Here is a 26,064-nt window from a genome sequence, read left to right on the forward strand (position 1 = left end):
TATACACCCTTCATCAGGCCTGAAAAATATTTTCAGCACTGGAGAATGATGCTGTCAGTATACCAAGCTTCATGACTGAAGCTTGAGACAGCAGGATTGCCCATGGGGGACAACCAACTGTTCATTAGCTCTGCTGGCACAAAAAGAAATGATGCTTGATTTTAATCTACTGGCATGACTTGAAGCTTGATCATTATCTGCTGAGGTGTGTGTTCTTGTCTGCGAAACCTGCCCTGTTCTTCTCTGCAAAGTGGGAATGCCGGTATGATGAAGAATGAAACTGTCAGGCAACCAAGGAGGTCTGCAGAGTCATTTATCTTAAATATTAAGATGCTTAGACTGGAGTAGTTGCCTCCGGCAGGCTGAAAATTATGGTAATAACAATAGTACTATCATCCTCATTATAATCAAGTGCCTTTTCGGCTACTGTTCCTAAAGCAAATCCCATGATGTCTTCATCAAGAGACATACTGAGCACTCTCATTAGGACTACACAGAGTAGAAGCCAAAGCCAAAGATGCCCAATCAAGTGGTGCACATATCTATCTATCTATCTATCTATCTATCTATCTATCTATCTATCTATCTAATCACACACACGCACACACCCATAGGTTAAAGTGCATCCCTGTTGGACCTTCTCAAGACAGACAAGGAAGATGGAAGTTGGCTTCAGATCATTCCAAGGAATTCTTGAACAACTCACAACCAGCATCTGGATTGGTAGTTCAGATCTGGAGGGCCAATGGGAAATTTGTGTTCCCTTCTGAAGGCAGGTCTAAGTTTTTTTAAAGTGTTGCATGGGGGGCACTGCAGTACACAGTCCTGCCACCACAAAAGGAACAGCCTGAAAAAAGCAAATATTTGGTTCGTACCATAGTACATGGATGCTTTCAGTTTACTACCATCCTCAGCTGTTGTAAATTGCCATACATTTCCAGGTTACCAAAGCCAGCAATCTTAAGCCAAGGGAGGGCTCTTGTCAGGGGCCATACAAGGAATTAACTGGACAAGGAGGACGTTGCCAGGCATCTGCCTTGCACTCAAGTAGAGCATGATGCATGGAGGAAAGCTGACAGTGGACTCAAGCAGTGGAGTAAGGTAGGAATGAGAACCTGACCTGATGGTTTGAATTTATCAGGTTCTCTGTCCCAAACAAGGCCAATTTCTACTTTTGTTAGCTGAAGATGACAACCATGGCAGAGTAATAAGGGTGTCCATTATATTCTGCAGTATTTTGAAGTAACACCACAAGGGGACCCTTATGCTGGAGACAGACAACAGCGTTGTTGGTTCTTTTGAGAGCTGAAAGCAAAAAGGGACACCATTGCTTGCAATGTGTGCGCTCGTCCTTCTTACCAGGCCTGGTAAATAACTTTTGCAAAGTTTTGCATTGTTGTTGTTGTTTTTTTAAAAAAAAATCTGGGGAGGAAGAACTGTTTAACCACAGGCAACAACAGAACAAAAGAAATGTGTGCACACCATGAGAGGTGAAACCTTTTGTCAAAGCACTTACAAATTCTATTTTTTGTCTTCAGCCACATAAGACTAAGAGACATACTGATGTTTGAGGCTGCAGTGGTGGTGCTCACATGAAGATGGACTTTACAGCATCTTCATGAGGGTTCTCTCTCTCCACCCCCTACTATTGTTGACCAAAGCCAAAATTGTGTTACTCCTTTTTGAGAGCGTGCTAAGTTTGTGTGCTGTTTTAAAATATTATTATTATTAAAAGCCACCTGCCTAAAACAGGAGACTCCCTACCCTGTTGCTGCCACCCAGAAGCCTCCTTAAATGCTGCAAGCTTGAACGGCGTGGACTGCAAAAGAAGCAGAGCGATTTTGTCCTGACTTAGGCAGCTCATACTTACCTAGAGAAAGAAGCCCCAGCAGTGAGCGCCGACGTATAGGGCTGTCTAAATCCACATGACTGGAAAGGACAGACAGGCTGGCTCTGCCTGGGATCAGGAAGAAAGAGTCCATAAACCATCTATATCGGTGCCACCTTTCCTGCATACCCTTTTCCCAACTGGACTCATCACGGACTTGTAGTTTTGGGAAAAGGAGAAGCCTCCTGTTGTACATTGGCTTCTGTCCCAATGGGGAGGTGAGTCTAAACAGGTCTACAGGAAAGTTCCACTAATGCCACCTTAGAACCCTACCTGCGCTTATTATACTCTCAGCTCTGCAACATTGCTAAAGAACTAGGCCTCGACCCAAGTTGATTTGCACACAAGCTTCTTGACGCACCCTCCCTATAGCTCTCAAGGGTGACATTTCAAATCCTACTTGTGAGGGACAGGGGATATCGCGAAGTCCCTCCCCTCCTGAGTTCAAGCCCGTCCCCGAGCAAAGGGGAAAGCAGGGAGAGTTCCGATTCCAGTGGGGAAGCAGGAAGTCGTGTCCGAGGCTCAGGCAGGGTAGAGGAGCCAGGGTCCCAGGTGGGACAGGAAGGGGCAAGTAAGGGGGGAAGACCCATCCCCCCAACTCCAGAATTACGCAGGAAGAGGAGGGGCAAGAGGATGGGTCTGCCAAAGCTTTTGTGTTGGAGAAAGACGCGCCAAAAGCCATTAGGAGGTTCTGAAACCGACTGACAACATCGCTCCGTGTAAATAGCAATGACTTGAGCACTGTAAATACGCAGCACCAATAAAAGAATAAAATGCAGAGCTGCGTAGCGTCGTTACTCTGAAGTAGCCCACTCCGGCCACTGTGACAGCAACCTCCTAATCATTTTTGGGCTACTTCGGAGTTGCCGGGATGAGCGTGTCCGAGGCGGAGAAGTGGCGGCAGATCGCTGAGCAAGCCCAGCTAGAACTGCAACAGCTGTCGCTGCAGGCGCAGGGAGAATTGAAGGCAGCTAAAGAGGAGACTAAGAAGGTCCAGGACGACCGGCTACAACTTGCGGAACAGGTGAGAGAGCTCCAGGAAAAAGAGCAGCATTTAAGGGCGGTGGCGGTAGACCTCCAAAACAAGCTGGATGCAGAGAAAAACAAGGCGGGAGGGGCTCCCCAAGTCCAAGTGCTGCCAGGAAGGAGAGCAGGGACCCTTGTAAGCAAGTTCAATGGAGACCCGAAGGAGTTTCAGGGCTTTGAGACTGAGATCGTGTATGCTCTTGAGCTGCACCAGAATGAGTTCCCCGATGATGAGCACAGAGTAGCGTTTATTGTGGAACATCTCACCGGAGCAGCCAGGGAGTGGCTAAGACCATTAATCGCAACCAAGAATCCTTGCATGAAAAATGTCCAACAATTTCTAGAAGGTTTGAGGACGATGTATTCGTCCGATAGTCATTTGGACCAGACTAAGGAGGAACTGCATAATTTACGCCAAGGAAATATGACAGTTCGCGCATATTGGGCGAAATTCACCATGCTGGTGCACAGACTGGGGTGGGTTTTGGATTCGCCTCCCATGCAAGCTGCGTTTTACTTGGGTTTGAGCGAGGAGGTGAAGGATGAACTCTCGAGAGGTCCAAAGCCCAGTACTATGGATCAGCTGAGCAAAGCAGCTCTGGCGGTGGGGGTGAGGCAGGAATCCCGGTGGAACGACAAGCAAGCGACGCGCGCAAAGCGGGCTTGGTTCCCACGGTCGCAGGAGAAGCCACTCCCTCAACAACCCTTTCAAGCCACGCCTGGAGCCAGCCAGGACCAGGAGCCCATGCAGATTGATAGCGCGCGCGCGCGGGCTTTTCAAACCCCAGCGGCGCCAAGACGCAAGGAGGGAAGGGGCGGGAATTGCTTTCTCTGCAACTCACCCCAGCATCTCGTCAGAGACTGCCCACATCGCAGGGAGTGGCAAGGAAAGGCGGGAACGGTGGTGCCCTCCCCCACTGACGCAGCACCACAGCAGGGAAACGGGAAAGCCTGGCTGCAGGAGACAAGGGGCAGCAGCCAGGCACAGTCAGCAGACAACAGCCCCAGCCCGCCCACCCGCACAGAGAGGTGCAGAGCCAGCCCACCCCTCCCAGAGCAGGAGTGGTTCTAGAAGTGACGCTAACGCTCCCAAATGGCTATCCCCTGACGGTCCTCGCCTTAATTGACAGTGGGGCGTCCGCCAACTTCTTCTCGAGAAGCTTTGCAGAAGAGCACCAAATCCAGCTTTTGCAGTTGGATTTTCCTCTGCACGTGGCAACCATTGACGGCAGGGAGCTGCTGGGAGGGGCCATCACACATCAAACCCCCCCCATGAGAATGACGGTGGGAAGGCACTCAGAGACACTGGCGTTCAACGTCACCACCATCTCAGACCCCCCCATCGTCTTGGGCATGAGCTGGCTGGCGCGCCACGACCCCTCCATCAGTTGGCACCAGAGGTGCATCACGTTTGGGTCGGACTTTTGTCTGGAACATTGCATGCAGCACCAACCAGGGGAGGGGCCTCCGATAGCCACGGTGGCCACCATGCATATCAAAGGGGGTGAGGCAATACCCAAGCAGTACTGGGACCTGCAGGAGGTCTTCAGCGAAGCGGAGTCCGACCACCTACCCCCGCACAGGCCTTTTGACTGCCAGATCAACCTGGTGCCAGGGGCGACGATACCCCCAGCCAAGCTGTACGCCATGTCAGACCAGGAGCTGGAGGATCTGCGCGCTTTCATCGACAAGAACCTCAAGCGGGGGTTCATAAGGGAAAGCAAGGCAGCAGGGGGCAGCCCGGTCTTCTGGGTGGACAAGAAAGACACGCAACAGCGCCGTCTTGTGGTGGACTTTAGACGGCTGAATTCGGTGACAGAGCCAGTGGCTTTCCCCATGCCCAGAGTGGATGATCTCCTGACAGCGGCACGCAGGGGCAAGATTTTCACCAAGCTGGACCTAAGGGGGGCGTACAACTTGATCAGGATCCGGGAAGGAGATGAATGGAAAACCACGATGTTCACGCCTCTGGGCTCTTTTGAATATCTGGTGATGCCCTTCGGTTTGCAAGGGGGCTCAGCATGCTTCCAGGCCTTCATGCACCACGTCCTGGGGTCCCTCCTCTTCAGGAAATGCTTGGTCTTCCTAGATGACATCCTTATCTACTCGAATGACCCAGTGCAGCACGTGAAAGATGTCAGAGAGGTGTTGCAACGCCTGAAGGAGAACCACCTGTATGTGAAGCTGGAGAAGTGCAAGTTTCACACCAAAGAGGTGGACTTCCTGGGCTACAAGCTGTCAGACAAGGGGCTGGCGATGGACAAGGACAAGGTGCAGGCCATCCTGGACTGGCACAGCCCCAGGACGCGCAAAGATGCCCAACGCCTACTAGGCTTCGCTAACTTCTACAGGAAGTTCATCAAGAACTTCTCTCGCGTTACGGCTCCCATCACGGACTGCCTGAGAGGCAAGCAGAAGTTCAAGTGGACGCCAGAGGCGCAAGCAGCGTTCGAAAGCCTCAAGAGAGTGTTCGCCTCAGACCAAAACCTGTTCCATGTGGTGCAGGACGCGCCCCTACGCATTGAGACAGATGCTTCTGAGAAAGCTGTGGGCGCAATTTTGTTGCAACTGGACGCCAACAGGGAGTGGAGACCCTGTGCCTTCTTCTCCAGGAAGCTGACACAGCCTGAACGCAACTACACAGTGTTTGATAGGGAACTTCTTGCGATCTACGCTGCGTTCCAGCACTGGCGACACTTCCTGGTGGGCGCAAAGCACCCCATCCAGGTGTGCACAGACCACAAGAACCTGGAGTTCTGGAGAACTGCCAGGGTGCTCAACCAGCGGCAGATACGGTGGGCAGAGTTCTTCTCGAACTTCAACTTCTCCATCCACTACATCCCGGGGGAGCAGAATGTCAGGGCGGATGCCCTCTCCCGCAAGCCAGAGTACATGGAGGAGGAGGCGCCACCAGCCCCAAGGCACATTTTCCCCCCGTCGGCATGGTCCTGCGGAGCAGCTGTGGTGAGCGAGGCAGAACTCACAGCACTGACGGCAGCGGATGAATTTGCCAACCGCATCTTCAGAGAACTGAGAGGGGGGAGGGAGCAGGCAAAAGACTTTGCAGAACGCAGAGGGCTGCTTTTCTACAAGGGTGCGCTGTACCTACCCACCACCCAGCTTCGACGTACGGTCCTCAAGCAGATGCACGACAACCCTACAGCGGGGCATTTTGGAAGGGACAAAACCGCTCACCTAGTCATGAGACACTTTTGGTGGCCAGGGGTGCGGGAAGATGTTCGAGACTATGTAAGGGGCTGTACCACCTGCCAGCGGGCGAAGGTGGTCAGAGCAGCGCCACCAGGGTTGCTGGAGCCCTTAGCCACACCACACAGGCCGTGGGAAGTGGTGTCCATGGACTTCATCACAGATCTGCCTTCGTCCAGGGGTAAGACTGCAGTGTTGGTGGTGGTGGACCTCATGTCCAAAATGTGTCACTTTATACCGTGTGCCAGGGCAGTCTCGGCAGAAGAGACAGCCAAACTGTTTGTTGATCACATTTTCAGACTGCATGGATTACCTTTAAGGGTTATTTCGGATCGTGGCCGCCAATTTGTTTCCAGGTTCTGGCGGCGGCTCATGAACCTCCTGCAGGTGGAGGTCAGCTTGTCGACGGCTAGACACCCGCAGACCAACGGACAAGCGGAGAGGGTCAACGCCATTCTGCAGCAGTACCTGAGATGCTACGTCAGCCAGCGGCAAACGGACTGGGTGGATCGCTTGCCACTAGCAGAATTTGCCTACAACAATGCAGTGCACGTCTCCACAGGGGTGTCGCCCTTTAAGGCCAATTACGGGCGCGACCTCAGATCTTTCCCAGAGAGGGAGAGGGAGGAGGAGGAGGAGGGCCCACAGGCTGAGGATTGGGCAGAGGAACTGGAGACGGTGCACCAGCAGCTCAGAGAACACTTGGAGAGGGCCAAGGAAGCGTACAAAAAGGGGGCAGATCGCCACAGGCGACAAGGGGAGGTCATCAGGGTGGGGGACAAGGTGTGGGTGTCCTCGGAGGGCCTTCCCACCAGAGGGAGGTGCAAGAAGCTGGCACCCAAATGGCTGGGCCCCTTCACGGTCACGCAACAGGTCAACCCGGTGGCATACAGGCTGGCACTGCCAGAGGACATGAGGGTGCATCCAGTGTTTCATAGATCGCTGCTGTCGCCGTACAGGGAAAGCAGCAGGCTCAGGGACAGCGAACAAACCCCCGAGGGAGGGGGGGAGAGGGAAAACAGGGAGCAACTCAATGAGGCCACGGCCATCCTGGATTCAAGGTGGGGGGTGGGGGGCCTGGAGTACCTCATGGCATGGGAGGATGCTCCACCGTCCCAGAATGAATGGGTTCCCGCCACTCAGATACAGGAGGAATTCTTGGTGGAAGAATTTCACGCCCTCTTTCCCCACAGACCCAAGCCCTGGCACATGGAAAGGGAGGGGGAGGAGGAGGAGGCACGGGAGAACAGCTCACCATGGCGCTGGGAAGCGGAGTTTGAGGAACCAGAGGATGAGGTATGGGTGTCGCCAAGATCCACCCAGTCAGAGGAAGGAGCAGATTGGCAAAACATTTTTACCCCCACCAGCTCAGACGCCACGGACTTTTTGGGATTCCCGTCCTCCCAGGCGGAAGGGGGGGGCTCGCAGGACTGGGGGGAGGTGTTCACACCAACGGGATCGGAGAGCACCGAGTTTTTAGGCTTCCAGTCGTCACCGACACATGGGGGGGGCCTGGGGAGGGGTGAAGGAGAGCTTGGGAGGGGGGTGGATGTGAGGGACAGGGGATATCGCGAAGTCCCTCCCCTCCTGAGTTCAAGCCCGTCCCCGAGCAAAGGGGAAAGCAGGGAGAGTTCCGATTCCAGTGGGGAAGCAGGAAGTCGTGTCCGAGGCTCAGGCAGGGTAGAGGAGCCAGGGTCCCAGGTGGGACAGGAAGGGGCAAGTAAGGGGGGAAGACCCATCCCCCCAACTCCAGAATTACGCAGGAAGAGGAGGGGCAAGAGGATGGGTCTGCCAAAGCTTTTGTGTTGGAGAAAGACGCGCCAAAAGCCATTAGGAGGTTCTGAAACCGACTGACAACATCGCTCCGTGTAAATAGCAATGACTTGAGCACTGTAAATACGCAGCACCAATAAAAGAATAAAATGCAGAGCTGCGTAGCGTCGTTACTCTGAAGTAGCCCACTCCGGCCACTGTGACACTACTGGATGCTGATTCCAAATGCTTTCTCCTTAGCTGTAATTGAAGCAGGAACCTTTGGGTTTGGAGTGCTGTTGATGGCATCGCTTACTCTTGATTCTGTACCTTAGTCCCTAAAAGCTGGTGCAGGGTGAAGATGAGCAGGTTCAGCATGAGTGGCACAGCTGAAAGACTGAGTGTAGTTCAAACTCCCACCATAGTTTGTGCCTGCTCTTTGATCTATGCCCTTCCTCCCCTCGTGGGTTAGTGTTAAGGCCTGGGTAGACCTCTCTGTATCAATATTAATAGGCATATTACAGTGGCTGTTGAGTTCTGAGTCAGTAGGTTCAAATCACACTTGCACCATGAACTCATTAGGCGAACTTAGACAACCCTCTGCTCCTTTCTCCCTAAGCCTGAATAATAATAATAATGGAGGCCTACTTGACAGGCTTAACATAAGGATCACTGACATATGCAACACTTTAAACCTCCTAAGTATTATTACTATTCCTACTAATGACTAAATTAACTCTTATCATTACTTGCTTAAAAACTTGCAACCCAGGCAACATTGCTGCAAACTTAGGAGCACATGTAAAATATGCCGAACACTAGCCAAGTGCTACAACAGGAAGCAGGCTTTTGCAGTTTCAACATTTGGGCCTTGGAGATGAGAACACAGTTTAATTCTGAAGTGACATTCATTATTCCATAGGCCAAGATTCCCCAAGAAAAGAAATGGCCATAGCCAAGGAAGTTTTTCATCAATGTGAACCTGACATGGAAATTATTTCAACTGGAAAATCAATCCGCGATTCTGACTATTCAGAATGAAAGTGCTTTTTTTTTTGTAGGTGTGTGTGTGTGTGTGTGTGTTTTAAAACCCTGCGAAAGTAGAATGGAAATATTTATTTACTTAAGTTATTTCAAAACCAGCATGAGGCATCAAGTTAAATTGTTGCATACGTAGCTCATATTGTGCAAATGACACCATTTACAAGGCTTTTTAGGGAAGGTGTGTTTGCAGCTAAGCTAAGCTTCAGTGAACAAGCTCACCAGACTGGACTGCAAGCCATTTTTATTTGAGGTTCTTGACTTGTCATTCCACCTAATTAAAGGGAGACTTATTACAGGGCCTCTTCCCCAAAATACTTGGCAGGTACAAAGGACATTCCTGCCGAACTCTTTCTTGCTAAGGAAAAGCTGCTTCCTGCATTCAGACCCCTTTGTGTTTGAAGTCAGCCTCATTCCAGATCAGTGAACGTTCAGAGCCATTCACATACCACAGTGCTTGTTACTGGCAGATGGGGGCTCTGAAGTCTTCCTCCTCCTCCACAATTAATTTCAGCACTGCTAACGCTGCCAAACCTCTGCAAAGCATGGTGTGGAGAGGCCAAATAACACACACACACACACACACACACACACACACACACACACACACCCCTGGACGTATTATTTGAGGGGCATCAGTTGCACTTGCTTGTAGACAGCTCAGTGTATACAAATGGGAGTAGATTGCATACAGTATATAGGGAAACATTTAAACTGCAAATTTGGGGAAGCCAAGTAAATATAAAATCCCCCTGAGAACAAGATTTTAACTAAATGCTTGTTACTGAGCTTGTTGAGAAATTAAGTCAAACCTAACTTTCTTAGAGCTCTATGCAATGACTGCAATCCAAAGATAAACTTGCACCAGTGTTTTATAGGGTCACAAAGTGCACTTCTGCGTAAGAATCTGAAGTACACCCACATGCAAATGGTACTGTGCACACATTGCGGGATTTTCCACTGCACACTGATGCACCAGGAGTTCATAGCCAAGTGCTGCAATCTAGCAAGCTCTGGAAAACACTATCATAACATCTTTATGATTTACATATGGGTTTCCTTAACGTTTTTATAGGTATTTGAATTTTGTGCAGGAATTTCGTTTCATTTAGAAATGTCAATATGAGTGAAAGAGTGCAAAGTCATGGCCATATTGGGGCTCCCTGTTGTGCATTTAGGGACACAGCTGGGTTGTCATTTTTAATGTATGCTGTGAGAAACAAAAACCGGTGGTGTACTATCAGCAAAGACAATTTCTGCATAAAGCATGAAATTGGTCTGACTCTGCTGTGAACCTATGTTTGGAGAAGAGAGATAGACCCTCTCCCGATATGCTGTGCGTCCCATTCCTGCTTGGGTCCTGCTGCAGTGTTGCTGGTATTTTAAAACAGAAAGATGTAAACGAAGACACACATTTAATGTAACATGTAGCCTGGCCCATGGTCAGATACAAAACAGTTTTCTACATATGTGCAAGCCTCTGGATTCCAGCCCCAGTGCAACTGGAAGAAAAACTGGGCTTCCTCGAGATGCAACTTTTTAATGGAAACAGATATTGCATTGAAAATGGAGAAATACTTTGTGCTGGCTACGGGGAGAAAGTGCTAATGGAAATGTCTGCCTCCTGATCTCTTAAAAGGTAAAGGGGAAGGGACCCCTGGCCCCTAGTTCCAGTCGAGACCGACTCTGGGGTTGCGGCGCTCATCTCGCCTTATTGGCCAAGGGAGCTGGCGTATAGCTTCTGGGACATGTGGCCAGCATGACAAAGCCACGTCTGGCTGTCTGATCACTAGTGGTTAAAGTTGGCAAGAGGTGATAATAGAAAGTAAAAGCATGGATATGCTGCCTGACCAAGCAACAAACCCAAAGTATTATGAAAAACTGATTGCTTCCCCCCCTTCCAATCAGCTTTCCTTTCTAGAAGCAGGGTTTGTGTCTTACATACTTCCTGTCTGTCTTATCCGTGGACACCCCTCCACGCCGACAGAAAAATAACCCAGAGGTCTTCCGATCCTCTCCAAATGACTTTATTCCTTTTAAATGGTAGTTAATCATTGCCCAAACTATAGCAAGTCTAGGACAGACACAATGTTAAACATAAAACATCTAAAGAACCAACCAACCATAAAGCCTGAAGCCTCAGGTGCCTCTTCTTTTGTGAATAAATATATGGAACATCATTTGGTAGTCAAATATTGTATTGTATTGCTTTGTGATGTGTTTTACTGTACCTCCTGTAGGTGATGCACTTAACATGCCTGTGCCACAGTTTACTAGCTATGGCAGAAATTCCTATCTGCACACTGCTAAGGATGGGTGAATCTGCAAATGTTGGCTTCTTTCCATTTCTCATTCTTCCAATTTTAAGTTCAGTTCTCCATTATCAGTTTGCACATGTGTGTGTGTGTGTGTGTGTGTGTGTGTGGTGTTTTTTTTAAAAAATCTCTGTGAAAATTCAGTAACATTTTAGTGTGAATTTCTCCCAATATGTACGTGTTTTTATGCAGTTTTACATTTTTGCAAAACAGTATTGCCGAACATAATGCATCTTTGTAGATTACTTTCACTAACGTGTGCATTTTTATGTACACTTTGTCCCAGTACATTCATTTTTGCACACATTACTCGGCTGGAGAACTACAGTGCAAAATTCAGAAAAGCACAATTTTTGAAGGCTGTCTTTAGATTTCGGTATTGTTTTGGAAATTACAAATTAGTTAGGTTCACTGAACCAAACATCTCCCCTATCCCTACAGAGTGCATTCAGCTGATATGCAGGAACTTTGCTCTCCATTATTATTATTATTATTAATCTTCTGGCAACATCTCCAGTTCAGAAATGGTGGGTTGAAGTAGCTACAATTCCACACTGTCATGCATTGCACAGTTGTACCAACGCCTGCTGCATCACGTAAGTCAATTAATACATGGAAGGGGTGGGGAGAGGTCTACTTATGGTTGAATGTCTCCTTAGCTTCTGGCCTAAATATACAGCCATGAAGTGGAGAAAATGCTGCCCCTCGTCTTTTAAAACACTCTGCCCCGAATTGCATTTTCCCTCTCTCTTGCATGTTTACTAGGACCCACATTGAATTACCATTAATCCGTGGTAAGGAGGGGAAGGCCATCTGTAGAACCGTATGTTTTATGGACAGAATTTAACAACAAGATTTCTGTAGTAATTCAGGTATGCACATGCCCGTGGTGAGAAGAAAGCAAATTCTAAGACCTACCACTCTCTTCCTTGTTATTGGCATTTCAGAATGGCAGCATGGGGCTGAAGAAGAGATTCTAGGCCAAGGGTCAACACAACAGTCCCTGATCAAAGTAGGAGAGCAGGAGAGAGAACCAATATCTTGCTCAAAATCTTTTTTTTCACACCTAGACCAGTGCCAAGAACTAATTGTGGTGCCAGGAAAAAGCATACTGAAGTGTGTACACATAGAGTTTCAGGTGTTGTGGAGAATGGTTGGTGTTGCCCAGGTAGCCCAATTTGGACAAACTTCCCTCAGTTATAGGTGTTTAATACTTACCATCCCATAGAAGGTGTTATCTGTCCAACTCCACTAGGAGGGAGGGAATAGAAACCAGAAATGTCCGATGTTTGAGAAGTACGGTGTACACCTGGCAGAAAATCGAAACATCAGGAAGTTTAGGCGAAGCAATTACTAGCTTTCTTTTAAGTAGCATTAACTTGGCTAAAACGGACATGGTCCAAAGGTTCAGTAATTCTTAGCATCTAGTAACCAGAATCGGTTAACTTACTTTGTCTCTCCCTTGTCCCCCATTTCTGGACAAAATAAATATCCTTAGGCTTTCCTATCTATTAAGATTCTCTTCCACAAAAGTCTGCAACCAGACAATCAAGGTACAACATTGAAGGGGTGAGGAGTACAGGAAGTGAGTGGGACAAAAGTATCCGGAGTACGCAAAAGATGAAGTTGGTGCGGCGTAGTCAGCCGAGGTAGGGCACTGAAGGAGGTGGTAAGTGCAGGAAATGAGTGGGACAGAAGCACATGGAGTAGATATAAGATAAAGCTGGTGTAATGCAGCAGAAAAAAATTGAGTTGGGGAGTCCTCAGTTCAAATCTCACCTCAGCCACCCACAGACTCAAAAGATGGCTTTGGGCCAGCCTTCTAAGTCTCAGCCCCAAACCCCTATCTATAATAGAGGGATAGCAATGTGGGCCTACACCACAGTGCTGCGGGGAGGATGGCAGAGATAATATACGTGAAGTCCTTTGAGTGTGGTATGTAATTTCTAAGTATTATCATCAAAGTACAAAAAAACCCCAACCACCACCAAGTTAAGTCACCGATTTTCATATGTGGGGTTGGAAAGGTAATTTGCTCAGGAATGAGTGGGTGGTCATTAGAAGGAGCATGAGTGTGGGAGAAAAGGGGTGGGGAAAGGATTTCTTTCTTTCTTCTCAAAATAAACTATATGCCCTAGTCTCACTTAATTCTTCCTCCTCCTTTAGGACCTTAGTTTCTTGGTTTCTGCTGCTTCTGTTTAGCACACCAGTTTGTTGACCAACTGGGGCATGTTAGTTCCTTGAGCAGTTTTTTTCTCCCTTCCACCCCAACTTTCTATAGTTTAAAATATATCTGTGTTAATTATCAACAAGATACAGAATCTTAAATAAAATGAGCACTATTGTGACATTAGGTTGCATTCTTATTGTGTTTGGAAAAACTGTATGCTGCTCCTTTCTGACTGCAGGTTATGTTTCGCACACACACCCAGGCTGACTGAATGGCCTTCACTGAATAATAATCTTTTAGGTGCTATGGAAATTCCGCCACATGTGTTTGATCTGTGATGGTGGTTTCATGTATGAAAGTCATCGCTTGATATCACAAACACTGCATACATGAACTTGCGTGCAGGGTGAAAAGAGAACAAAACTATGCAGGTGGTGGCAGTGGTTGTAACTACCTGAGAGACAGCCCTCTGCGGCCTCCAGCCAATGTTACAATATCACACAACCACTTAGCAATCCAAAGTAGTGTGGGGTGCGGTAATACTCATTCAGTGCATTAGTGGAGCCCCCTGTTTCCATTCTCCATCTGCAAAGATGGGCAGCTACACTTTGGTCACATCCAGAAGGACGCTTCAGATTATGCTTCCCACTTCAGGGCAATGTACTTCCAACATGGTGATGTTCATTTATCTAAGTGTTCCCACTGGCTTCTCACATGAGTAAAAATCATGAAATCAGAAACAAGTGGTAAGCCTCATCAAAATTCCCACATTGCAATTTTACTCGCTGACTGGAATGAGCAGCCTTCATTATTTTTTCAGTCAGTAAAAATGAATTAAAGACAGCTCCTTTCTCTCACATAAGCCACCTCATCATAAACTTAAGGATGCTGTGGATCTGCTTTGGTGCATGTCCAATCCATGAGAGTCCTTAAGCCACGGGCCTTCTACAGTCAGTCACACTGGGATGCTGTCAGCAGCCACAGCAACAAGCTTAACTTCAAGCCAGCCCATGCAACAGGGGAGCTTTCTACCCTCAGGGTAGACTTGTGTTATGGCGTTTTATTCTAAGAATAAGTCTCTCGAGGTGCACTCACAGAGACTTTCAAAGCCTCTTCAAAAGTCATGGGACTTATTCTGTGGGTATGTTCAAGGACAGCTGGATCTAAGGTGCTTTGTGTTATATTCCCTGAAGAGCCAAGCAAGATTTGAACTATCCTCATTCACCACTTCCTGCCAGACTTCAATATTTGCCCTTAGCTAAGCTTCTTGTAAGTTATAATTCGTCGACTCCTTTTATTTTTATGTTTTAGGTTTAATTTTCTCTGAATGCTGGTGGGCAATTTTAGATCTATGAGACTAGATGTGTAGAGAGCATGTTCAGTTTGCAGGGAGCAGGAGAATGAAAAATCTTCTGAGCCCAGGTCAATGTTTTCTGGGGTGTAAAGTCTAGCAGAATAATTCTCTAAGGGGCTTAAGATAGCACATGTGCTAGCTTTATGACATTTGTTAAACACACTTCTCAACAGCCTTGGTGTTTGGCAGCATGCTTAACCATACAAGGTGCATTGCTTTGCCATTGCTTAGGAACTTGAGTAGGGTGGGGAGAAAATATGCAACTGGTAATTACTGCTGTGAAACTATATCCAACTCCAGAAAGCTGTAAGGAGAAATTCTATGAAACAAACATTCTTTACATCTCTCAAGACATGTTTGTTCAGGAATACCCCACTGAGAGTGGATGCGAATGTCTAGGAAGGTCAGGTGGTACAAGTGTAGGTCTGTGGAGAATCACCTGTTTCAAGGCCAAAGAGCTATGAGTGGAAGAAGTACAGCATCACAATGTCTTGGGGGTGGGCAGCTGGGCTGTGTTACTGGATGAGAAACAAGGCTAATAAGAAAGATATGGGCTGCAGCAGCATATAAACTACTGGGCCATGAAAATCTCTTCAGCAAAGAGCTTCTGCAGGTGGATGGACCTTACTTTTCTCACACAAGATTCCTATGCTGGGTTGAAATGGCCTTCTGTTGGTGGAAGATCTGAGCCACAAACCCTGTTTATGGAAAACTAAAGACAACAGGACTTGGAGCTTACTGTGTGCTATTTGAGGTGCATTCTCCATTGAAATAAACATGTTGGGACTATAAAGGTAAAGGTAAAGGGACCCCTGACCATTAGGTCCAGTCATGGATGACTCTGGGGTTGCGGCGCTCACCTCGCGTTATTGGCCGAGGGAGCTGGCGTACAGCTTCCAGGTCATGTGGCCAGCATGACAAAGCCGCTTCTGGCGAACCAGAGCAGCACACGGAAATGTTGTTTACCTTCCTGCTTGGAGCGGTACCTATTTCTCTACTTGCATTTTGACGTGCTTTCGAACTGCTAGGTTGGCTGGAGCTGGGACCGAGCAACGGGAGCTCACCCCGTCACGGAGATTCGAACTGCCCACCTTCTGATCGGCAAGCCCTAGGCTCTGTGGTTTAACCCACAGCGCCACCTGTGTCCCACTTGCCAAAATTGTTTCCGAGACAGAAATTCAGAGTTGAGAATGAACATGCACCGGCCATCAAAAGTACCACAGGTACAAGTGAAAACTGCCCCCTGACGATTCCCACGGGCTTGTGAATCTGGGTAAGTTATGGATTATAAATGAAATGGGTTTATCATGATCATCACCACAAACACCTCATCTTCATTAAGGAATTTCAAATAAGAAATGATACATCTGAATTGTTGCTTGTCTATATAAAAATCTATATAAAAGTACACCCTTAAAATCCAGTAATAAGAAGCACTACCGTGTTTCTCATATTATAAGACACGTCTTATATTTATTTTTTCCTCAAAAAAATACACTATGCTTATTTTCAAGGGATGTCTTATTTTTTTCCTCCTCCTCCTGCCGCGGCCGGCATTGCTGCTGCTCCTATCACTATGTCTTATTTTCGGGGTATGGCTTATATTCCTTGAATGCTTAAAAATCCTGCTATGGCTTATTTTATGGGGATGCCTTAAAATATGAGAAACAGGGTATCTGAGAGTTAAAGTGAAAGTATTTCTTAAATGATAAGTTGTAAAACTGGTAAATGTAAAATCTTGCACAGCCTAACATAGCCCATCAGTTTTCCTTTGCCCTGTAACAAAGAACTGAAGCAGTTTGCTTTTATAAAGGTAGGAAGTACCTAACAGTTTTGTACCACTGACCGCATTCTCATGACACAATAAGCCAGGACTCCTGGGTGACCCTGACTTACTGTGAAAGAGCAGCATGCTAATACACACAACATGTTCTTCCTTTGCATGAGTGGATAAAACAAACCCGGAGAGGGCATAGCTGCCAAGTTTTCCCTTTTCTCGCGAGGAAGCCTATTCAGCATAAGGGAATTTCCCTTAAAAAAAGGGAGAACTTGGCAGCTATGGGAGAGGGTAACCCAGGATTCAGGGAGTCAACTTTAACCCTGGCTTCCGTTTCTGTCTTGATTGAGAGTAGGTTCACATGACATGATAACCATATTTAAATAATGTTATAAGTTCCCATTCAAATTCCCCTAAAATGCAGACCAAGAAGCATAGCTGCCAAGTTCTCCCTTTTTTTAAGGGAAATTCCCTTATGCTGAATAGGCTTCCTCGTGAGAAAAGGGAAAACTTGGCAGCTATGCCAAGAAGGACATTGGCTGTGTTTCCACCTCTACAATTCTATGATTCTGTGATAAGCTATCACATTCTAATTAGCTTTATCTGCATATAAGAAGAAAGGGACAAAACAGCAATAAGCTAGGGATCTAAGTTTATCTTGACATTCAAATGTCGCCACTAACTCTTTTAAATCAGATATTTTTATTAACACAGAAATAAGTTGCATATGTTCCATAGTTTATAGGATAAATGCTATCAGGTGACACTGTGCCCACTACAATATGAGAAAGGAAACAAATTTATTCTGGAAATTTAGAGACAATATTATTATGCTGTAATTATTCAACCAAAGGAAGTTGAGGCACAATACATCGAACGGCACAGTGGCATATCTCTCACTTTCATTTTGATGGGCTCTTTGAAGAGATGCCATGCAGAAACCACTAGGAAAAAGTGCTTTGGGTCCTTCCAGTCGTATCTAAATAGTCAGCTTAGGCACACTCTGACACTGTGAGGGGGTTGTGAAAGAAAACACCACTAAATGTGAGAAAAGAGTGTGTGGCCAAGACCACAACTTGCTCTTGAACCCACATTAATCACTCAGGGCCAAAATTAGATGAGAAGCAGGAGGCCCATGATTAGGATTCTACTTGTTTTCAGGTTTTCTTTTCTTTTACTAATTAGCAACCTCACATGGTTGCCTTGAAGTCTAGGGAAGTGTTCTTCTGGGAGGAAGTGCTTGACCCCTTCCCACTTCCTGAAATGTCTCCATTCCAAATCATCTAGCATTCCAATCACCCACCAAGATCAAAGCACATTTGCCTTTGTAAGTAGCTTTTTTTTTTAATTCCAGGGAGGAGGGCAGAAGCAGCAAACTGGAACAATTTGTGAGAGTCAAGTGGCCGGTAGGGAAGGGTTAAGCACCCCTCCTCCTGCTGCTTCTTTGCTCACAAGGGCCCCTGAATGCTGCTCCTAAAAGTAGAAATACATATGCCAGCAGCTTTGGTTCTCTAATACATGTGCTCGAGAATAGCTTTTAGACCTTCAGAGGTGATGTGCAAAATGGATGAGGATGGCTGTGAAATACAGTTCAAGGGTGAATATTTGCAGTAAGCATTCTGACTTTCATTGATATGGGTAAAGTTTAGTGAGTTTACAATCCTATTATCAGCATAGCTGCCAAGTCTCCCGTATTCCCTGGGAAACCCCTGTTTTTTCAGCTGTCCCCAGCTGAAAAAACGGATTTTTTTTGTTTCCCCCCGGTTTATTCTGGGGCGGCGGCCATTTTGGAACTGGGCAAAGCAACATCAAAAGTCGCTTCTGAGCATGCTCCGCCCAGTTCCAAAATGGCGGCAGCGCTACTTCCGGTCTGCTACTTCCGGTCATATCCCTTATTTCTCCGACAGGAACTTGGCAGGTATGTATTATCAGCCTACCTTTTCCCCCCAAAAAACCAAAGGTTTTCTAAAATTATTTTCAGACGCCTCCCCTCCTCTCCCCCACTCCCTGCAAAGTAAATAAGAGGAAGCTGATAGCATCATGGTTACCTTGTTTCTGGTTGATGTCAGCTGGCAGGTGTGGCGAATGGGAGCCATGGCTGAAATGTTCATTGCTGTATGGGATGAGTGGGGTGAGTGGATGGACGCCATGGGACGGCTGCACTACAGGAACCTTGTTGGACTGAAAAATACAAGTCAGAGGAGAGAGGGGCTTGAGTAATTTTAGCCTTTTGAGTTTCACAATTCATGAGGGTGGGGTGACAGAGAGACGGAGGCATCCTAAAATGAACCTTACCATTGGCTAAGTAAGTTTTAAAGTAGCTGTCTATGTCAGAAGCAACACAGGGGCTGTTCAACAGCCAGGACAGAAGCCTCAGAGAAAAAATACGTGAAAGCAAACACTCCAGCCTGGGTACGGCTGCAAGTCCTGAATCCATGTCTGGCTCTGCTTTTGTTAGCAAGATGGTTGGAATGATAATGAATGGGAAACAGGTCCATCAAAGGGGAGGATTCACAGGCCCATTTATCATGTCACTCTAATTGTCTAAATGTGCTGTGCTCTTGTGTGAAGCACTGGCCAAAGTCTAGAGATGGTTTCTGTGACTTTGTCTTCCCAGATGAAGTGCTTATCTCCATCAGTATATCTAAACTAACATAATGTACCACCTTTAGAGGGATATGTTTTACTTTTACAGAGCTCGTGGAAGCAGGCATGCAGGCTTGCATGCGTGGTGAAGTGAGTACTCAGATACTGTTGGACTCCCATCAGCCTTAGTCAGCGTGACTGATGATAACTGTTAATAGGCACTGTAGTTAAGCAAGTTCTTGGGGTGTGTGTGTGTCTCCATCCCTGCTTTAAAAGCTTGCAGGCAAGTTCCTGAAGTTACTGAATGGGTTTTTCCCATAGAACTCTCTGTAGAGTGATGGCACCATGGAAAGACCCATGTTGTTGCAGGCCTTTAAACATTGCAGTAGACTGTGGGGTGAGCCCATGGAAAAGGAGCTCCCACGGCATGACTATATGGTGTATAGAACACCAGAGTGTGGCAAGCACACATGCACAACCTCTCAAACCCATGCTTTGTGGGCCACATCTGATGTGTCTTAGTTTTAGAGGACCCACTTAGAAGAATTACTTTTGAATGGGGAATATCCACCAGTGTTTTTATGTGAAGCTGCTTCACGTTAAGAAATTATTCTTCAGTCTTAGGGTCTGTAAACGCAACATACAGGCCTTCACTCTGGGAATTTCAGCTCATTCAGCACCTTCCAAAAGGAGGGCGACATGATATAGCAGCTGATCCTTCTAAGGTTATTATTATTATTTAAAAGCAAGAATTGGAAGAGAAGACTAGACCATGAACAGTCAACCCTTTTCTGACAGAGCAAACATAGAGGAGCTTGTTTTAAAAGCAGCATATGAAGAAGCAGTTTTGCTTCTTTCCTGACTGCCTCAAGCATTTCTGCCATTTCATACTTGCCCAGTTTCGCCCACAGTTGCCTTTAAATTGACACTGACTTCACCAGAACTGGGAAAATCAAATTTGTCACTCAGAAACAGAGAAAAAACTCAGAAAATAATTTCACGAGGAATAATAAAGGTGGGATCAGTAGAGGCAGGGATCTAATTCAGTGCTAAAAGTGGAGTATCACACATGTTCTACATGGAAAAACACTTTCAGAAAGGAAAGGAAACGAAACAAAAAGAATGAAGCTGCGATTGATAATGTCACACATATGTTTTGTGGACTGTACACATGATAGCAAGAAGTTGGTGCTAATAACTCCTGCTTCTGAGGGCCTAACTATATGTTATGGAGAGTATGAAACTGCTATCTGAATCTGCATTTCTCCCAGAGTATCTCCAATTTCATAAAAAGAAATATGCAGGGGGGCATCATTGCATTTAGTTTTCTGATGCCCTTTGTAAACATCAGCCAGTGAACTGGAGTGGGATAGAGAAATGCTCTAGAGGAAGACATCAGCTGTGCATGTGCTGCCGAAATACACATGCCCCACCATCACTAGAGTTGCCAGGGGTCAGGAGTTAGAGCCCATGGAAAATGCTCTGTTCATTCTAAGATATGCAACCACTGCATGTGCCGCCACCAAATCATACATGATTATCAGGCCACAGCAGTTGGTAGCACAATGCAACTGTGCCACAACAGAAGGGGGGGGGGAGACAGGAAATAGCCCTATTCTCAGACCTACATTTTATTTATCTAACCAAATCTGTACCCTGCCTAACTGTAAATTAAACCTCTACGTGGCTTTATGGTTAAACATATTTTGTTAAATATAATACACGCATGTATAGAACATAACTGAAGAAAGTAAGCGAAGCCACAGAGTAAAGTCACACATTTGTATTATGGCAGGGATCCCCCCGCCATAGAGACTATTGTGGGAACCACTAGATACCAATTTCACAGAAGAATAACTGGTGATGCTGAGACGACCTCCCCACAACAAATGAAACACAGATAAACAAAGACAGGCAACCCCCTAAACTTCAGTTTTCACACCCTTGCCCTTCCTATTTTTTTTTTCAGAATGAAAATTACGGGGTTATTTTACTTCTGTGAAATGGATGGAATAAAGAGGCCACCTATCAGAGTCCTGTTTGGACTGTGTGTAGCCATATCCGAAGTGAAACCTGGAGTCCTGAGCCTTGCTTCTGAAGTCCAAAGTTGAGAAGGCCAAACTCTGAACATCTTGGTCAGCCTAGAGAGGCTTTACGCTGCTGCTATTCACATAGCCAACAATTTACACTCCTTGCATTCGCTTCTGTGCCTCAAGAGGTTCAGGTTCAAAGCACAAAGTTCTCCAGAAGTCCCAACATGCTACTGCAGCCATGTGTGCAGCCAATGCAACCCCACATTTGCTTGTTTGAATCATAAAAGTTTGTCTATGAAGCTCCCTAACCAGCAAAGTAAAATAGCTGGTTTCTGCCACTGCTGGCTTGAGAATACACCAAGCACTCTCAGGTCTTTTGCCTTCTGGAGCCGACACTGGGAACTAGCAGCCAGCACAACTCTCCCCATTGTACCCAGGTTGCCTCCAGATGGGTGGCTTATTCTGGGAATGGATGCTCACGCGTGATCCCCCCCCCCGAGTTAAAAAATGCCAGCCCTAATCCCTACCCTCGTCAAATTCAATTGGGATTTGCCATTTCCATGCAAAATCTAGTAAGTTTTTAAAAAAAGCCAAACTGTTGCCAATGACCCATTTACAGTGACTCATCTGCAATAGTAAACCCCTGTCTAGATGCACCCCCAGAGGCAGCAGTTAATTTGGTTTAGGCAAATTAAACATCAGTGGGAATTAAGCGGCTAAATGCTCACTGAACTGTAACCAAGGAGAAAGCATCCCCTAAGCTAGGAAGGTGAGCACGATGTTCGTGAAGTGAGAAACGAGGTCTCCAACTTGATATTATAACTGTTCATACTGTACTCTCAAACATACCAGCCCTATAAAATTAGAGCACTAGTAGTTAATCTCATTGTAGTGAATCGAGCTTAACATCTCAGCCAGGGCTAGCCCAAGGTTGTCTTTCCCCCCTGCTTTCCTAAGAAAACTCTTTATATTCCAAACAGCCCAGCAACACATGACATGATGAGCTAGCTGTGATACTATGAGCTTAAAAAGGTAAAGGTAAAGGGACCCCTGACCATTAGGTCCAGTCGTGACCGACTCTGGGGTTGCATGCTCATCTCGCATTATTGGCCGAGGGAGCCGGCGTACAGCTTCCAGGTCATGTGGCCAGCATGACAAAGCCGCTTCTGGCAAACCAGAGCAGCACATGGAAACGCCGTTTACCTTCCCGCTGTAGCGGTACCTATTTATCTACTTGCATTTTGACATGCTTTATTTGGTTATTTATGCCCACTGCTTCTTTTTCTTACCACTTACCACTTACCCTTACCCTTACCACTTTTTTCTATACCACAAACAGCTAATGGACATCAGAAGGCTTCCTACTGATGTCCCTACGAAGGGAATATCGACCAGCCAGAGATGCCTTTGTGCACCTCTCCTCCATAAGTGCAAGCAGTGGCTTCTCTCCCCAATGCATTATAGAACCAAGACAGGCACCTCTGAAATTGAGTCACCCCTGATGATTGTCTAGTTCGCCTCCTTGGTTGGGCCAGCTCCGATTCCAACTGTGAATGCATTTAGCAGTTAACTTCTTATGGGCTGCCTGAAAGATCTGAGTGCCAAGTCTTAAATTGCTGAAGTCCACAAGAAAACTTTACTTTGATTGTATCCACAGAGAATTAAGGAATCGCCTGATCTACCAAGAGACTAAGAGAAGAGCCTTTCAGGGACTCGCTGTTGAGGCCGTCTTGTAGAGAATGAGAGGGTTGGGTGTATTTACTTACTTACTTAATTTTAAGCCCAATTTGCATTTTAGCGGTAACATACTTTTTATTAAGAATCTCCTCGACCTTGTTACACCAACCACTAAATATTCTCAGTGGGGAGGTTACGTTAAGTAATATGTTTGAACATTGAATGTGTAAGTTTATGTCTTGAGTCAATGAATAAAACAAACACCATTAGATGTACGGCTGGATAAATGTTTAATGGTCCTTGTATTTGTATTTGTTTAAAAAACTAATAAAAATTGGCTTTTATGAATTAACCACATGCCGTAAACAAAAAACGGTTTTGATAGGGTTATCTTTTCAAATGGAAGGTTGTGTTTGTTCTAAAAGAATAGCCCATCAGGATTGGTCAAGCAGAGCACACATTTCCAAAGACCTATCTTTATGGCCTTACTTATATGCCCTTACCACCACTCTTCTGTGATTGAATGTGCCAGCTAGGTGTGCCACTTCGAACTATCTGTGCTGACATGGCCATTAGCTGAGAAGTAAAGCACCAGCATAGAAGAACTTACATGTGGATGATTACCCAAATCACATATTACGTTTATGCCAATACATGGACTGTTGGCAGGGCTGGCCTAAGATGTTTTGCAGAACTGCAGATGGCACCCCAAGTTAAATTTCAAGCTACTGTATTTTGGTACTTGAGGCAGAAAATCCACAATTACCTTCCCCCTCCTTGGCAGTAAAAATCTAACAATCTAAAAAATAATAAATATTGACACCCAAAAGCATTTGGAATTGTTAGTGCAGGCATAAAAGGTGGTGTTGCATTAACCAGCTCTTACTTCTAAGTAAATTAAGTACTTGGCACACTCCCAAAGTTCTTGTGGACGCACACCTGCAATTTCATTTCTGTTATTTACCAGATACATACTGCCTTTCTTTCTTTTCTTTTTAAAGAGATAAGCAGGTACTACCCTAGTCAATCAAAAATACACCCATTCTAACCACAGAATTCAAATGACATAACAGTAAAGAGGCTTTTGACTTCTGTGGTGAACCTCGTACCTTAGCTGGGTCTGCAAGAGGGGTGTGTGCTTGTACTGGAAAAGCCACCTGCAAGTCTGAGAAATGTCTCTTGTGTTTTGTAAATTTTGTACTCAGGTGCACAAGAAAGCTAGTTTTCTAAAGAAAAGTGCACAAGCAACGCACATCTCTTAAAGCAGAAATGTGCACATGAGGAAAAAATGCTGCATTTGCAAAAAGTTTAAGTCAAGGAATGGTCATCATTGCCCCCATATTTAAGGCCATATGTCAGGCATCCCCAAACTGCGGCCCTCCAGATGTTTTGGCCTACAACTCCCATGATCCCTAACTAACAGGACCAGTGGTTGGGGGAAATGGGAATTGTAGTCCAAAACATCTGGAGGGCCGAAGTTTGGGGATGCCTGCCATATGTTATTATGCCTTGCTCATAGTACATGCTGGTTTTATATTGGGCAGCATTATGAGATCCAGAAAATAACGACAGTTTGCTAAAGTACCTTGCTTCTTCACAATTTAACACTGGATGGATCCAAAAGTGGAGACACTTGGTCCACTCGGTCCAAGTATGGCTTGGACTCAGACTCAGTTCATGCATAATGTTGTCCAAACTTAGTGTGAATGAGTAAACGTGTGGGTTTGGTCCTGCTGCTACCGCACTACCCAGAGCTAAGCTGTAGATTGGTTTAGGCCGGTCACAGCCAAACCCAGTTTCATGGTTCATCTTTCCCAGACAAACCATGAGTGGTAAGCGAAGAACAAACCGTGGTTACAGCTTGTGGCTTGCCTGGAATGAGCTCTATCATAAGCCCAAGTTTAGGCATAATGCTTTGTCAAACCATCCCTTACCTGTAGGTAGGGCGGCAACTACAGGACCAAGGAAAGAGTGCAGCAGCCGCAGTCTTCCCTCCGCAACCGACAGAGGACACACAAATGCCAATAACTGAGAACTGCCCCTTAGTTTTGCCTTTTGGAAGCATCCTTAAATAGGAGGGCCAGCCCAAGACATGTTGTTATCTGTGGCAATTTCTTTTCACACACAGAACTAACTGACTGGGCTGGCAGTTGAACACAGGCGACCAGGACATCTTCCACCGCACTTGAGGGCAAAAGACATAACTTGGTACACACAGCTTTCCCCTCAAACATCTTGGCATCACACCACACACACACATCCCCTGGCATCCACCACCTGAGGCAGCTGCCTCACTCGACCAAATGGCAGGGCCAGCCCTGCTTGGGACCACTGACTGTACAATATTTGCAACCTGTGGCTTAGTTCATATTGCTTTCAGAAATGGAATGAATTATGTTATTTTTGTTTTGTTTTTGCCACTGCGATTCATATTCTGTAACCCCGTGGATGTAGTATGAGAAAAGAGATGTAAGCAAATGTTGAGGTCACTGCGACTATCACTTATCAGCCTAAAGAATGCAGAAAACAGCTAGTGACCACAGACAACACCTACACTGAGGGCATCCTTCTTGAGTTTGTACCTTGCATTTGATGAGGCAATAATTCCTATGGAGATGGCAAAGCTAATGCAAATTTCATTAGCACAGGTGATGTTCATCCGTGTGTTTCAAAGTGAAGTTAAACTAGGATGAACATTCTTATATATGAGTAATGTAATATATCTACTTGTAACCATCCCTTGCTCATGTGTTCTCTGTCACTAAAGGGGAAACATCAGAACTGACCCCGAGATGACCTGGCTCCTAAACTCCCCCCCCCAAGGTTTGCCAGTGCATGTTGTTCCATGTCTTGATAAAACTGGGCAAAGATATTATCAAAACTGTCCAAGTAGGCAAAGACAACTGAGTAAATATTTTGGGAGGGACTGGACAGCTTATTTGCTTCCCCAACTCATTTAAAAAACAATTTAAGGAAGGAATAAAACATCTTTTATAAGCATAAGCAAGGCAAAGGCTTTCCACAACCATAATGCAGAGAAGGAGTAGCTATCTTGAAGCAGCAGAAGTCAAAATCTGGCTTTGTGTGAATGTGGCCAACAAGTGAGCAATACCTGCTCCATTTCTGCAAGCATATATTTGACCAATGCCAGCTGCAGAGAGTTTCTTTCACCTTGAAAAGCTAAAGATTATTTACTCCTCTGATGCAGATGCATGGGAGAAGGGGCTAAAAGTGGATG

The 26,064-nt window shown here is 46.1% G+C and overlaps 1 protein-coding gene across 7 annotated transcripts in view; it reads right to left on the reverse strand.

The window, feature by feature from the left end:
• Positions 1-26,064, reverse strand: part of TCF7 (transcription factor 7) — a 122,726-nt gene that overhangs the window by 24,410 nt on the left and 72,252 nt on the right. For 5 of the 7 annotated variants that reach the window (XM_060271676.1, XM_035105448.2, XM_035105444.2 and 2 more), the window contains exons 4-6: positions 18,579-18,711; positions 12,448-12,538; positions 1,871-1,957 (exon numbers count right to left, since the gene is read on the reverse strand). In XM_060271676.1, coding sequence (XP_060127659.1) covers positions 1,871-1,957; positions 12,448-12,538; positions 18,579-18,711 — 311 coding nt within the window. The remainder of the gene's footprint in view (positions 1-1,870; positions 1,958-12,447; positions 12,539-18,578; positions 18,712-26,064) is intronic. The other 2 variants (XM_035105451.2, XM_035105446.2) reach the window with 1 other exon arrangement.

This window comes from Zootoca vivipara, chromosome 2 (assembly GCF_963506605.1).
Source record: "Zootoca vivipara chromosome 2, rZooViv1.1, whole genome shotgun sequence".
Taxonomy (NCBI): Eukaryota; Metazoa; Chordata; class Lepidosauria; order Squamata; family Lacertidae; genus Zootoca; species Zootoca vivipara.